General features: G+C 38.1%; 1 protein-coding gene across 1 annotated transcript in view; it reads right to left on the reverse strand.

Moving 5' to 3' along the window:
* The window catches only part of lrrk2 (leucine-rich repeat kinase 2), a 36,577-nt gene extending 21,684 nt beyond the window's left edge, over window positions 1-14,893 (reverse strand). Inside the window, exons 1-14 of the mRNA XM_053319476.1 lie at window positions 14,755-14,893; window positions 13,328-13,410; window positions 11,753-11,862; window positions 10,767-10,855; window positions 8,805-8,939; window positions 7,359-7,493; window positions 5,447-5,578; window positions 4,434-4,553; window positions 3,776-3,936; window positions 3,610-3,689; window positions 2,896-3,002; window positions 2,565-2,694; window positions 1,968-2,092; window positions 815-942 (exon numbers count right to left, since the gene is read on the reverse strand). Coding sequence (XP_053175451.1) covers window positions 815-942; window positions 1,968-2,092; window positions 2,565-2,694; window positions 2,896-3,002; window positions 3,610-3,689; window positions 3,776-3,936; window positions 4,434-4,553; window positions 5,447-5,578; window positions 7,359-7,493; window positions 8,805-8,939; window positions 10,767-10,855; window positions 11,753-11,862; window positions 13,328-13,410; window positions 14,755-14,890 — 1,671 coding nt within the window. The 5' untranslated portion in view covers window positions 14,891-14,893. The remainder of the gene's footprint in view (window positions 1-814; window positions 943-1,967; window positions 2,093-2,564; window positions 2,695-2,895; window positions 3,003-3,609; window positions 3,690-3,775; window positions 3,937-4,433; window positions 4,554-5,446; window positions 5,579-7,358; window positions 7,494-8,804; window positions 8,940-10,766; window positions 10,856-11,752; window positions 11,863-13,327; window positions 13,411-14,754) is intronic.
* Between the last annotated feature and the right edge of the window lie 1,423 nt (window positions 14,894-16,316).

Genomic DNA, 16,316 nt, shown 5'->3' on the forward strand with positions numbered 1-16,316 from the left:
CTTGAAAGATAAAGTATGCAAAATAGATAATATTTTAACTAGAATAAAGAAAATGGCAGTAAGACTTCCTCTATCACCTTTACTTATTCTTTAAAGTCATTCTTTACTATTCGTGGCTAATCATAAGAAATGTATGCAGAGCTACATAAACTTGCTCTATATCATTTAAAATGCTTGTAATGTAGATGTCATAGTTCATGTCAACAGTGTTCTCATTTATTTTGTTTGGTTTGTATTTGGTGTGTATCTCATTTGGGAACAAAACTCTCTGAATGGCAACAAAGGCAGTTTAACGTTCTAGAAATTATAGTTCATCATTTGGTTTTGACTTCCCCACTGAAACGTGAAGTATTTGTATTTTTGCTTCCACCCTTTTCAGAAGCGGTATCTGTCAGTGTTTATCAGCCTACCCAACAAACACATAAGGGGAAGAAAATGCTCAACCATTCATTCATAACAGTAAGTCAATTGACAAATTTAATTACATCCTTCCGATGTTCTGGTCACAGAACAACATACTGTATAATTTCTACAATGAATGGTTGAACTGTTTAATTTACGAATTTGAACTATACGAGTATTTGTGCACCGTCTGTTCTCTTTGTGTGCAAAAGAAGTCCTGTGGGATTATTTTTCAAGCTCTACCCTTCTGTAATTCTTTAATTCTGTAATATTATTGTCATTAGCCAAATTTAAAATATACTTTCAAAACAAGATTTTTTTTAAAAAGAGGCTAAAGCAGTGGAAGGACTGAAAGAAGATGAGGAGCATGAAAGATACACTTTGATGTTTTGGTAGTGGGGTGTGTTCGTACCCTGTTGAGAACCTCCAGGTAGAGGGTATGAGCTCCCTCCACCACACACTGGTTCTTCAGGACTTTCAGGGACACGTCGGCCATGTCGGGGTCTGCCACTGAGACGCCATGCTCCCGTAAGCTCCTGTCTGGGAATTCACACACAGCACAAGCACCAATGAAGACAAAGAAGCAGGCGAACACGCTGTATACACACAGACACAACTGCTCTGTTATCAGTCACTAATCTAATTAGGAGTGTTACAAGCGCAGTGCTGGGAGCAGAGGCTGAGTACACTATAACCTCATTTTGATAGAAATTTTAAACAAAACAAGCCATCCTACTGAACCAGATCTGCATTCCACTGCTGAACAGAGAAAATGACTCTGCTATACTGCCAGGGGACAGGGTTGAGATCTGAGGGTGTTTACCTGTGTTTGGGAGGTTTGCTGTGCTATATACACACTAAATAGGCTGTCATTCATTTCTGTCCACACAATAACACACACTGTACATGGACATTGGCTCCATATTGTTTTGGCATCATGAAGTTATGTCCAAGAACTGCCTATTTACACATTTAACAAACACACAACAACATTTACATTCATCCAGGTCCTGTTTATGTCCACTTAATGAATGCCAATCCAATACTTCCTCTTTTTTTTGCTCTGTTTTGGTCTCCTTCCACTCCTTAGAAAAACATTTGTCTTTTAGTTGAAAAATGTTCCACTTTATTCACCAGCTGACTGTTGTTTGATGCTGGGTATGTAGTGTTGTTTGTTGAAAACAGCTGTCTGCTGCTGCTGGAGATATGGCTGATGAGATTGCTGAGAATAAAGTAGATAATGAGCTAAAAGAGGCTAGAAAGCTCCTGAGAGCTGCAAAGCTGGGTGAAAATTATCTTTGGCTTTTTCTCTATCAGTGACTCATTTTACATTATCCAGATATGTGACCAATTGATGGAGCTTTTAAAAGGGTGGCAGTGTCTGGTAGCTCTTTCTAGGGAATAAGAAACATGCTACTTTACATGAGCATAAATAGTCATCAGGAGGTAAAAGAAAAAGGAGAAGAAGATCTTATCTGGCAGGTTACTTCTGGATCATGCACCATAAAAACAACACTAAGTAAAGATGCTGACAGGAATAAATGAGTAAAGACACTTGAATGTACCTGGGCAGAGGAAGACCAAGCTGGCCTGCAACGCCTCCAGCTGCACCTCCGGCTGGAAGTTGTGGACCTTCATGGAGCAGAGGATCTGGCTCATGGCCATGGTCAGCTCATCCAGACTGGCCGTCCTACAGAAACAGAGAAGCCAACTTTATCCCAAAATAAATATGAATGTAATTGTCTTCTTTGTATATTCAAATATGCAATTGTTGTACAGTGTTTAATAATACTGAGGATGGAGCATGGAGGCCACACATTTATTACTCTTCACTTTTCTGTAACAACACATCAATCGCTGCGCATCCACATCCACTCACTTCCGTTCTACTCCTTAAAAAAGAGAAATGAGAAATAAACTGAACTGCGGTTGAATGGAAGTGAGTGGATGTGGATGCGCAGAAATTGACATGCAATCAGAAAAGTGAAGAATGAGATAAAAACTTAACTGAAAAGAAAAATACAAAGATGTATCATTTGAAAGAAACAACAAACTGCCCTCTGTCTGCCTGTGTTTCTCATTTTGAGTGAATTTTACTCCTTTATTCGTCCGTATGAAACCAAAAAGAACTAACCACACTTAGAAACCATGTTTGTCCTAACCTTCCCTGGAAGAGGAGGCCAAGCAGTTTGCAGGCACTGATGGAAACCTCTTCTGAAGTCGAATGTCTCTTCATCATCTCCACTATGTTGACGTGGAGGCCACTGGACAGCAGCAGGGAACGCATTTTACCTGCAAGCAGAACAAACAGTGACTGCACTAACCAACAACACAGTACTGACAGCTGACTACATCACTTACTATCAAGAAAACATCACAATTTTAGGGATTATTATTTTGTAGCCGAACATATACAAGATAAGAAGACTGACTAAATTTAGAGGCTGCTAATGTGCATCATCAATGTGTGCAGGGATATTGCTGAAGATTTACCATTGTGTGTGATGAGTGTGGCGATGGCACAGGTAGCAGCTTTAAACACACTGGGAGAGGAGGAGTGGAGCAGCATGGCCGCCATTAACTGTCTGTGAACAGGAGTCCTGAAAGCAACCATATAGTATCCACCACATCATTACATTTCCTCATGTGACACTTTGATGCATTTCAGAAACATTCCTCACAACATGCATAGCTTAACATACAGCATTCATGAATCCTAACATGTCTTCCACAGTTTTCTTGATTTTAAGAGAAGGCTTTTGTTTTCCTTCTATGATTTTTATTGATTGCAACAAATTTGACCTTCCGCACATTTCCACTAGCATTGCAAAAAAGTGCTTAAAGGTGCAGTGTGTAGAATATAGTGGAATGGACTTGGCTGAAATGGTATATAATATTCATAAGTTTGTTTTAATTTGTGTAAAATCACATGAAAATAAGAATCATTGTGTTTTTGTTACCTTAGAATGAGCCCATATTATATACAGATGGAGCAGGTCCTCTTCCATGGAGGCCCACCATGTTGCACCTCCATGTTTCTACAGTAGCCCAGAATGGACAAACCTAACACTGTATCTAAGGAGGGCTTTTTGCTTTTTTCCGTGATTTGCAGCCAATCTGCAACGTCACCTCTGGATGCTCCTAATCCTACACACTGCACCTTGAACAGTATTAAATATCTGTAGATAACACTGTTTCATTGTGTACCTCTCATCTTGCTCCTCCTCTGAATGGTTCACTCCAGCTCCGTGCAGTAACAGATTGTGAATGGCCCAGCTTGCAGCTTCCTGAAGCAGGTGACAGAATTTGATTATTCAAACAATACCAGTTAAATATTTGCAGTTGCTGGATAACTAGAAGAAGTTGAACTGACCTGAACAGCTGGCTCAGCAGCGTGGAGCTCTAGTGCTATACAGCAAATCTCCATCCAGCCAAGGCCCATGTCCTCCACTTCCTCTTTACCCCTGTTCTCCTCCGCCTCTCCTTCTTCCAGACCTTGCTCCGCCACTGCTTTGTTCTGTACTATGGTTGCAGCTGATAGAGGGAGACAATATCATCACCTAATCTAACCTTTAAAAGCATTTCAGATGATGTAATGTGGGCTACATAAGGTGAATGTCAACTGCTCACTGCATTTATAAAACCACAATCATTGCTACCTCAGTGATGCATGTAATTGTGTGTGTGAGTATGTTATTGTTTAATATTGTTGTAATATGTATGAAAGGTGAATATACGAATGATCTCAGTTACTATAGATTCGGTCACAGCTAAAAAGATGAGGCAATCAATCAGCAAGTATTTTTAGTCTCTATACATAGATAATGTGCTGTTTTAGTAACCCAATATAATCTATCTTCTTGTGTATAATATTGCCATGTGTCGATGATAACGTCAAGCCATTGTTCTGTTGTCTCTATCACTAATCCATCTGTGTGGATATAAATAAATTAGTTAAATATAGCATGTGTGAGTGCGTGTGTGTGTGTCAGTGTGTGTGTGTGTGTGTGTGTGTGTGTGTGTGTTCTCACTGAGGTCAGCCAGGCAGGACAGAGCGGCGGCTTGCAGCGTGGCGTTGTCGGGGAACGTCTGACAGGCCCTGACCGCAACTCTCTGGACGCCGTTCAGCACCAGGATGTTGTAGTAGCTCTCTGCATGATGACACAAAACGAGCGCACCCTCATTCATACTGACCTCTTCAATCTCAATCTGTCAACTGTCAACACGTTAGTTTATCAGAGGGGATAAACATTAATGCATTGATAGTGAGGATTCATCGATTCCACAAATAGTGTTATCATGTCCGACTGTCAATGAGTCAACTCCAAAGTTATTCATTGACGTGACAGTACCTCTGAGTTTTTGACTAGGGTACATTTTACACTGCTTCTAATGGAGTAAACTAAATAAATATGCAACCAAAACATATTTTATCATCCAAATACTACATTTTTCTTTTACTTCTGTGAGTATTATTTCAATTTTTAAACATTTTTAAGTAAGAAGCCTGGATACATACAAACAAAGAGTTAGATTGACCATGCAACCACGATCAGTCCAACTTATGGCTCGCGATAAAGATCATAGGCCTGCCAATTTATTGAATAACAATCAATCAATCAATCAATCAATCAATCAATCAATCAATCAATCAATCAATCAATCTTTATTTGTATAGCGCCAAATCACAACAAAATTATCTCAAGACACTTTACACATAGAGCAGGTTCTAAACCGAACTCTTCGGGTTTTAATTTTAAAGAGACCCAACATTCCCACATGAGCAAGCACTTGGCAGCAGTGGCAAGAAGTGGGCGGCCATCTGCCTCGACCAGTTGGGTATAACAATTATAAGGAAATTCTGGATTTTTTTTGTTATCATGTAACCTTTTGATTGGTGGGAGAAACTCAATTTATCTACAAACAACACCAACTGAATAATCATATTATTGCATTACATTGTAATGATGAATTAAGGTATTAAAATAGGCCATAAATATAACTACTTTTTATCAGAAGAATGGACATCTGATCTGAGTCTAACCTGATGTAAACCTCTTGAACAGGCAGCAGGCCGTCTCCTGTAGCTCCTCCACCTCCGGGTAGGCGTCCATGGCTGTGATGAGCATGCTGTAGCACCGAGCACCTCCTGACATCAAAATCTCCACGTTACTGCCTGAAGGAGAAAAGCTTATAAGCTCAAAGCAGCACACGTTGGATTTGCATTTCAAATTCTCATCTTAATATTTTGGTTTAATCATTTTAGTCAGCAATTAAAGTATTCGCTGATAGTTCAAGATTGTACATATCAAGAAATGTAAAAATGTATAGTTTGAATTACATAAGGATCATAAGAATGGATGAGCAGCACAAAGATACTTTTACAGTGTCCTTAAATCAACAAAGAATAGGTGTTGGGGACAAAATAAAAAATAAAAAAGGGAAAATCTGCTATTAAAAAAGGAAGAAAATCAGGAGGTCAGAGAAAGTCCTTCACAAATGAACGAGATTGATATCTCCAAATAGCCTGGAATCCCCCCATGACCGTGATAAATCGTACATCTGTGAAAAAAAGGGATTAAAGTGGAAAAAATGTTGACTGAACATGACTGAAACTTAGTCATGTCCACTTTTCCACTTCTTCTTCATCTACAGCTCGGCTTTTCATGCATAAATTCTCCAACTCATTAGAATTTCAGTGCTGGGCAAAGTGTCTACGTTTCATCTGAAGAATTTTTCTGTACCATCATCATCATCCTCATCATCATATATCAGCACATCTATCCTAGAAAATATGTATGGTCTGATGTCTGATGTTGTGTAAGTGTGACAAGCTAAAATGGAAGATTAGAGAGTTTAGAGCATTTAAAGCTAATCCCACATCTGTTAATCTGTCAGAATGCATCATCCAACCAGAAAATTATTGATAAGTGATTGTGTTTCTCTTCACAGAAAACAAGGCTGCTGTTTTTAATGGGGAAGCTAAACATATTTTTGTGAAAGTAGCTGGTACTTTTAAACTTCATGCTAACTTAGCAGATATTTCTGTGTGCGTAAGGCCACCAGTGACAAGAAATGCAGTACAGAAATAACAAAGGAAGCATGGACATTTGTTTACTATCCTACTGTAAAATTTCCCGCTCACATATTTTGAACACAATTTGGACTAAAACCCAAAGTAGGGGCCTTCCTGCGCTCTGATAATTGAATTTGCTATTGAAAAAATTAAAGACAAGAATAAATGTTCCTGGAAATGTTGGCGACTTCAACCCAATTATCTGTTGCATAACAATGTATTTGGAAGGCAAATACACAGTTATTCACTCAACAAGAGGGTATTTCCATGCAGATTGTACTATTTTCAACAAGCACAGCCATCCTGCCCCACAAATAAATACTCGCTGACGCTGGAGCTGCCCGACTTTACACATATTTGTTGCTTTTTAAGTTATAATCTGATTTACATCAAGACTGTTTCAAAAAGGGTTACACTGACGTCACTTTCTGGTAGCGAGGTTAGAAATAGACCATGTGAAATGGGGAGAAGGGTTGATGCTTAATCGGCTTCCTTCATGATCAGTGTCTAGCAATTATGACTCTTTCTATTACGAAGTTTTGATCCATGGAGGTTTTATATGTATAAAACCTTCCTCAAGCAAAGAAAAGTGATTTAAATCTGTGGCATCATCACAATGTAAAGTCTGTGGGCTGAGCGGGAACTCACAGGCATGGCCAGCAGGGGAAACACCACTGTGCATATTCAGCGGGCTGCATAATGCAGAAGTAAACCCAGAAGCTAGAAACTTTGGCATATACGCCAGCCGAGCAGTTCTCATAGGATTGAATGGATGCCATTTTTGGTCTGGTATGCAGCTCTTATGATCCATGTATCAATAGTAATCCAGTTCCTCTTTAGACCTCATATCTTTACTGGGGTGTTGATTGTTAGTTCCTACCAGGGCAAGCCAGCGGAAGCAGCACTTTCATGGCTTGCAGGAGCAGATCAGGACTGTCCGGGAAACTCTGCAGAGCCGTGAGAACCACAGCATGGTCTTGGTTCTCCACAAATTCTACCAGGTGGTCATCACTCACTACACACACAGTAAACACAAGAAAGGACATTTAGCTACAGAAGTGTACGGATAAAGGTTCAAGCATACCAATCTAAAATGCTAAATGCTTTACTAATAAATAATATTAATGTAATTCTGATAAATGGTATACTACCGTTAGCATGAAATCGTGTCAGCGTGTTAATCTTCAGCACTTTTTAACACCAATATTAATGTAAACTGTGAAAAAGCTAGCATCCTCTCTTCTGAGTGTACACTGTTGGCCATTTGTGATAATGTAATGATAAGTTATAACTATTATATATTTAGTATTTTTAAGCACAATGGTAATATCACAGTCTATGGTTAATATATGGTTTGTTAACTAACGCTAATCTGATAAATTGCTGTTTGCTAATTCATCCTTGCTAGCAGGCTACATGCTAATGTTACATATAAAGAGAAGATAGCTACCTACAGTATATTTTGAGTTTGACCAAATTGATATGCACTGGTGTCCTTTCATTATGTAATTATATGTAATCTTTATGCCAATGTACACTTTTTCTTACTCGAGAACCACAAAGATTCAGGGCACAAAAAGGCTTCAAATCACGTAGTTTACAGAGTAGTGCATAATTGTAGGTGTATTATAGGTCACCATATAATAAGCCTGAAATACTCTCTCCGCTCAGTTTAGAGCAGATCTGAGCCTGAGAACAATTTAAGTCAGTATCATAAATCACACATTTTCCAAAATCTGTACAGCAACAGAACCTCCTCTATGCCAAGACTCTCGATCCCAAACAGATATGACCTCAGCCACACGACCAGATTTGTCTAGACTAATCAAAGTTGATACATGTCTGATGATGTAGAGCTGACGCTGACAAATTGAATCCAAGATGTCCTAAAATGACCACAGTGCAAAGGAGAAACCATTTTTGCTTGGAGTAACAACATGGCCTTTTTTCTACTGCTGTTCTCACTCCAAACTTAACATGTTTGGCTTGTATTGTACATTACAGTCCCTCAGGACCTATAAACTGTTATATATGTATATGTATGTAAAAGTCAGACAGTGCATGTGTACCATAATTAAAATAGTTTGTGACGATATAACAATAGAGAGCTAGAAGCTTCTCAAATACACTGCTACACAACAGGGAATGCCTACGGTAGCATATTCAGACACGGACAGTACATAAGATAATATAAGATAAGATAATCCTACAGTGAGAAATTTACAGTGTTACAGAAGCAAAGTGGATAGTAAAAAAATAAAGGAATAACAATAAAAATACATATTACATGTTAGTATGCAGGAGGTTAGAGTGTGTATGTGATCACCTGTCTCCAGGAGCAACTGCAGAGCGCCACAGCCTTGGAACTGCACTTCTTCGCTGGTGTGGAATGTCTTCATGGCCTGCACCACCAGGCCAAACACATCCTCCTCCTCCTCCAGCACCAGCAGAGGAACATTGTCTACGTGACAATGAAAAAAACAAAAAACAATGCAAACCATTGACTCAATCCCAGTGCTGATAAAAATCAGTTATTTGAGCCTCCCATCAAGGAATTGTCAACAAAGGAAAAGAGATGAAGAACAGAGCCACAAACTCATTATTATTTTCAATAAATCCAGTAACCATTTTGTCACATATGTATTACATGCTGGATATCATCTTCAAATATTTAGTTTAGTTTTTACTTCATATATGATAAGTATTGAATATCTGAAATGCAGTTATGATTAATCAATCAATCAATCTCTATTTATATAGCGCCAAATCACAACAAGACATCTCAAGGCACTTTACACACAGGGCAGGTCTGGACTGTACTCTTTAATTTAATTTAAAGAGACTCAACATTCCCACATGAGCAAGCACTTTAGCTAAATTAGGTAAATATTTCTTCTGAATTAGTGTCCTTGGCACTGCAGCCACTGACACTGTAAACAAATTAGTGTGCTTTGCAAACTATGTGATGCAGGAGTAGGTAAAAAAAATCAATTATGCAATATTTCTACTTGCGAATCATTATCAATACGCTGTTACCAAGTATCAATACTTTTTTTTTTTTTTAAAACATTGGACCACTCAAAATTGATCCAGCTACTTTGGCATACCACTACACTCCGCCTCCTTGTGGAGACACTGAACAGACTGACTGGTGATGGTGAGATGATTGTAGGTGACAATGGAGAAGAAATGGAAGCGAAATGAGCATCAATGAGCAGCTGTTGTAAGATTCTCCATGTCCACACTGGACAAACAGAGTCTGCTGGAGTTTTGACAGTCACTAGAAACAGATTCATGACTCTCTGTACAAGTTTCTGTGTGGTGCTTGTGTTGTAGTTGACATAGCGGATCTACAACAAAAGGCTCTTCGGGGTGTGTGTGTGTGTGTGTGTGTGTGTGTGTGTGTGTGTGTGTGTGTGTGTGTGTGTGTGTGTGTGTCTGTGGGCGAGTGACGTAGCGGCTGCTCTTTATCTTGTTAATGTTTAGTCCACTGTCGTCACCAGTCAGCCCTGAATTTCTTGTAAACGAGTTCTGAATATAGTAAACAGTTAATTATCAGTGGGTCATGTGTTATGTTTACTGCCATAATAAAAAAATACATCTTTGGGATATTAGCTTGACGTCACCTCTGCGTCTCTGTTGTTACTAGCAGCTCTGTGTGAGGCACAAACTGAGATTACACCTCTTTCTGTGGAACTAATGTACTATTAATAAACATTGTACATTTTCGGACTATTTCCTGCCCTTTGAAATAATTGATATATTGTAGATTGTGATATATCGTGTATAGCAGAATCATATTTGTTGTGATGTATTGTTATCATAGAAGAATATGGTAATAGTGTTATGAATTAGTCTGTAAATCCCTCCCTTAAGATTAGTTAAACTTTGCCCTTCTCAGAAGTTATACATCACAGCAAGCATCATGAAAAATAGGTCATCACACCGGAGATCATAAATGAGAATAACCCCAGAGAGTACTTAAGGAAACAGATTGAAATGTTGGTCAAAAAATAAACTACAGACAGACAGCTGCCTTCAAAAGGGGAACCCCCACTAACCAGACATGGAAAATAGAGCAGAATAAACTTATACACGTGGCTTGAGTTACTACATTTATTTCTTTTACATTGATTTAATAGCAAACAAAAAGTAATCACATACACCTTTCTGTGGTTCTGCTGCCCTGATCAAATAGTTCAAACTTCTTTCACTCATTCCAGCATTATATCTTATGCAAGAGTGATACATTTGTGCTTTATAACATAGCTCCTGTGTAGCAGTGTACCTGATCTTAGCAGGAGAGCCAGGGCTCGGAGTCCAACCATAGTCACTCTGCAGTCATTGCTGAACTGAGACAATACCTTCAGGATCTGCCTGGAAAACACATCAGTACAAGCAAAATAATCAACCACAGCTGTAGTCTGGACTAAGATCCAAGTGAAAGTTTTCCTGTCTGAGTACACATTGTACATGGCAAGCCTAACTATTTCAAACTTAAGGAAATGTAATTATGTGTTATATTTACATGTATATAAATTAGTTACAGATTCTGATTCAGTAGTCTGCATTTTTATCATGCATATCATACAAACTAGTCAAAGCACTATTAGAAATTAGATACAGGTGTGGCTTTAGTAGAGCATTATTGAATAAAAGGGGTTTTGGAGAAAACTTTGGACAAGATAAAGGAACTGAAAATGTGATATGGAAAAAAAATGTTAAACAGACAATGCGTGATACCACAATATAACCTGTTAATGAATAGGAAGTGAAAAATGAAAACGAGAGCAGGCAAAATCATGCAGTATCACGTAAGAACCGAAATCTATTAAACAGAAGAACAGACTCTTCAAATTGAACCGTACTTTGTCCAAGTAAAAAAAAAAAAAAAGATTTTCCCATGTCCAACTCAAATGTGAAATGATGCTTTTACATCTAGAAATTCTTGCAGGGATTGATGAGCATGAGGATTGCAACTTGATTATATCCACTCTATATAAAGCTCATATTACACATATTCACACCAATTCTATTATAAAACTACATAACCCCAATTAGGGCCAAAATATGTGTCAAAGGTTTTAATGACATATATATGCGCATATGTACATACTGAACGACTTCATGGCTTCTTTTGAACTTGAATGCCATGTAATCTGGATGACTATGTTAGTGTGATTATGTCATGTAACTTCATGTGACACAAGTTACTAGGGTGGTGTGACATAGTGCATTAAACCTAAAGCGCCAAACAAGTAGGTCTTTACTTACTGGTGCACTCCCAGTACTTCCCATTCCTTCGCGGCTTGCAGATGTCTGGTCAGCTGGTTGAGTGTATTGGGGCATATTTCAATCAGCCGACACAGCAGCGACCAACCCACCTGTAGCAAGACATTCGATGTTAAACAATCCAACATGAAACAGATAGATGGATAAAAGAAGAAAACATACAGGGTAAAGACACGGGCGGGCGCCATATCTTCTAAATGCGTTTGCAATTTTCACCATAATATGCCAGAGATAATTTTCCATGCAAGTTGCCCTGACTGCTGACCCAGAAAATAAATCACTTGACTCAGCTGAAAAGCATTAATCTTCCTCCACCAAAATGTTATGCAGCAAGTGAAAGATCAACTGACACATACAAAGCACCCTATTGATCCTATCAGGCCTTTGCTGTGATGCTTAAAAACAAATAAATAACTGTATTCATTATTTTAGTAGCAGTATTTTAAAGCTGTGTCATGATATATTTGACGTTTTACCCAGATAACTGAGCTCAGCAATATCACAATTAAGTGGAAACCATTCTGATAAGCCAGAATGTCAAACATTCACTAGTTGTATATCCTCAAATGTGAGACTTTGCTGCTTCTTGACTTTAAATAATAACAAACGGAATATCTTTTGGTATTCGACTGTTGCTCCGACAAATAAAAAAGACATCTGAAGACATCACTGTTAGAGTCTGGGAAACTTTGATTTTCACAGTTTCGTTATGTTATAGAGACTTAACAACTATTCTCATTATCTATAACTTGATAATGAGAATAACTGTTAGTCGCAGCCCTAATTTTAAATATCACTTTACTGAACGACTACTGTATCTATGCTCATGTGCTACCGAGCATAGATAAAGACAGACATTTTCAAATATAGATATATCACATGAGAATCGGGCGATATGGAAAAAAAATCAGTGTATGTAATTTTATAACAGGATATAAATATAAATTGTAATATACAGTAGTAAATTCAACTGAGAAATACAATGAATTACAATTTATTTTGGCTAATCCAGTTAATTGAATACCTAAGAAGATCAAAAATCATATAAATGCTGACACATGGCTGAATATAAGTCATCATAATGCCCAACCCAAATATTATACTGCCTGGATTCCCAAAAAAACAAAAGTGAAAGCAAATGTTCATTATATTGAGGATCAGATCAGATATGTTTGAGCCTGATACGAGTCTCACAATCTGACTTTCAGTATGGTGCTCTGCTGCAGCTTCACCTTTGATAAGCGGCAGTACATAGCAGCCAACAGACGCAATAAACATGCTGGATCAAGCATTGGTATGTCAGCTGTGAATGACTTTGAAACTACATAGAGCACAAATTGTCTTAGCAGGTGATGCTGTCGTACACACTGAAACATCTGTGTGACGAGTCTCCAGTAACATCCAGCACCATGAAATCTGATGCTACAACAACTGTCAGTGAAGTTTTCTCTCTCTAATTCAGCACACAGAGTTAAAGATGGCACATTTCTGACTGCTGTGTGAAAAGAAAAAAGAAAAAACTACACAATGAAGGGGTGTCCTAAAGTCTTGTGGTACCTGCTGGACTCCTCTGCTGCTGATGTAGGATGAGAGCACCACCATGAGGGGGCTGTGGACATCTTTGTCCTGAAACAGATCAGCTGCTGCAACAAAGAGCAAAGAAATAGACATGACATGACTGGACAAGTTCACTTTGAAGAAGAACTTTTTTACATGCATATAATAAGGCTTGTAAACAAGACTGACAATAACAAGGATCCCATTGATAGTCTGGTTGTCTTTTGTTTGAATGCTGCTCATTCACAACAGCGATGAGAAAGGATGATAAAAGTATATGAAGAATTCTAATTATACTGACAAATGATAAATCTGTGCAGGTGGGATAAAGACAGTAAAACAGGAAGTATTCAAATCAAGCAAGACCACAATGTGAAAAAACTAAACTGTAAGCAGGGCTCTTATCACTTGAAGATTTTCTTAATTTTTAGTTTCTTAATCAAGCTATAAGATGTCAGAAATAGTGAAAAAAAAAGGCAAAAGTAATGTCATCAAATTGCCTGTTTTGTATGAGCAACAGCCTTTGCCCTGCTTTCAAATTTTCAATTACATAGTAGTTGTATTAGTATAAGAGAAATTGAGTACAAAAAGTAAACTATGCATTAAGATAAGTTAAATGTACTGTGTTAATATGATAAGTAATATTGTAAGTGTTCTGCTAGGTGGTTTAAACTAAAGTAATGCATCAGTTTTCATACCATCATACTATGTCTTTACCAGCTAAATCTAAACTATAGTAAGCTGTCACATGCAGTGGAGTGATATGCACAATATGAGAGTATGACACTGCAAAAAATGAAAATAGTTAATAGTTAATTTGAAAAAGTCCCTGACATAAGGAACCCGAGTTCATGAGTAAAGGCTTCTCTATTTTATAGTAAAATCCAAGATACTTTAAAGCAGTAAAGTATCTTACTGTGTTGAAGTCTTCTATTTAACACAATACTGTACTTTATTTAAATGTAGTCAAGGTTAAAGTTCACATATACTTCACAGTGATTTTATACTTTCACTCCATTATATTTTTCCAAAGGGAAATACTCTACTTTCCACTCCTACTGTACATTTATCTGACATTGATTTTCATACAAAATAACCTATATGATCAGTTCCAATGATAATATAGTAAAATAAAATACTAGTAGATGAGTAATGAGTACTTCTGGTCCCACGTTTCTGACAATACAATGAATGCAGCATGCTTTACACTTTACACTTATAATTGAGTAGTTTATACTGTACATTAGCTAAAGGATTTCACTATTTCTTCCATCCACTACCAGTTATTCATACATGCCAACAGGAAAAGGGTTTATGAACTACAACATTATGCACACACACACACACACACACACACACACACACACACACACACACACACACACACACACACATACACACACATGCAGGAACAATGTGTTTCCTACCACAGTCTGTGTGTGCCAGGAAAAGCAGGTCCTGGATGATTTGAATCAGCGTGCAAAGTTGCCTGTCTTCCTGTGGGGTTTTCAGCCTCACCAGCAGCTTCTTCAGCCTTTCTTCCAATTCCTCTTGGTTAACCATGATCTTTGAAATACTGTTTTCCAGCTGACGACTTGACGTGCATTTATGGTCAGTCAGTATACAGTCCTCTCAGAACCGACGAAAGGTTAGCTACATTGGAGAAGCAACAGCAGCAGCAGCAGCAGCATGGGGGTAGACGAGTAGTGCTACTGTAACAACTAATAACATTATAACACATTACTAAACATTACATATATGTCATCATGACTCACTGAGCTACATTACATCAAAGTGTCTGTGCTGTCAAAGCTGTCAGTGTGGCAGTTTCGGCTCTGTTTACATCACCCCAGTCCGCAGCAGCTTAAGCTAACTCACTTTCTCCTCTGACTCAGAAACGTGTTCCTCTTTGTAGGAGTCGGTGGCTTTTTTAGTTGTTTCTGTTTTGTAGTGGGGAGCAGCAGATCCCTCTCTGACAAGACGTGTTCCTCCTTCCTTACAATCACATCATATGACTCCGGTCAGAGAGAGAGAGGGAAAAAAAGGAAAAGAAAAACACTCCTCGTTTTGGTGAAGAGGAAACAGGACACAGACACGCCGCGCTGGATGGGAAGTTGTCATGGAGAATTAAGTTGTCATGGAGATTCTGACGTTATAGTAGTTGGTTAAATTGCTGAAATATTGTGGTTTTTAAAAGCCTTAATTAGCATCTGTAGTGATTGACTTGAGCTGTAGAGTGAAATCTGTGCACTTCATAAACTCCCTCCCTCCCTCCGGTGTCTGGTGGCAGTCGATTTATAAAACATCGGGATTGACCCGGAATGGCGCCGCCGTATTTCATCCGAAAAATCAACACTTAAATATTTGTTAGCGAAAAGAAGAGTTTAATTAACATTTAGATCAAATATTAAAACTTCTAATAATTTATTGAAAAGAATTTTTGAATTCGGCATGCATATATTCACTACTAATAACTCAATAAAATCTTAACTTTTTACTTTTGGTTTATCCTGCTATGAGCGCAACTATATGTGTTGGTCTGTGCATCTATTAGTGTAACTACGGTATTTATTATTGACAGTATTTGGCAGGAGGGTCAAACTCATTTTAGTTCAATGGCCACATACAGTCATATTTCATCGTATGTCTCAAATCCACTGCATAATAGCCTATAAATAATACATAATATATATAATATATATTGTGACTTTTCTTTAATAAAACATCAATTCACAAAACAGATGAACAGGTCCTTAAGAAAAATTAGATATCGCCTGTCTGTCTGTCTGTCTGTCTGTCTGTCTGTCTGAACAGTATGCTAGGGTTAATATCTGTTTAAAGTTTTGCATATTCCTGCTGTAGAACAAGAGTGATAAGGTAAACACTGCAGTCTGCTGGGGAAGGCTTCATGAACAGGTGAAGTGTGAATGTGGGCGTGTCCCTGCTTTCCTGCGGCAGTGTGTGGGTCATGTGATCCATGAATGGCAAA

This window comes from Scomber japonicus, chromosome 5, assembly GCF_027409825.1.
Source record: "Scomber japonicus isolate fScoJap1 chromosome 5, fScoJap1.pri, whole genome shotgun sequence".
Taxonomy (NCBI): Eukaryota; Metazoa; Chordata; class Actinopteri; order Scombriformes; family Scombridae; genus Scomber; species Scomber japonicus.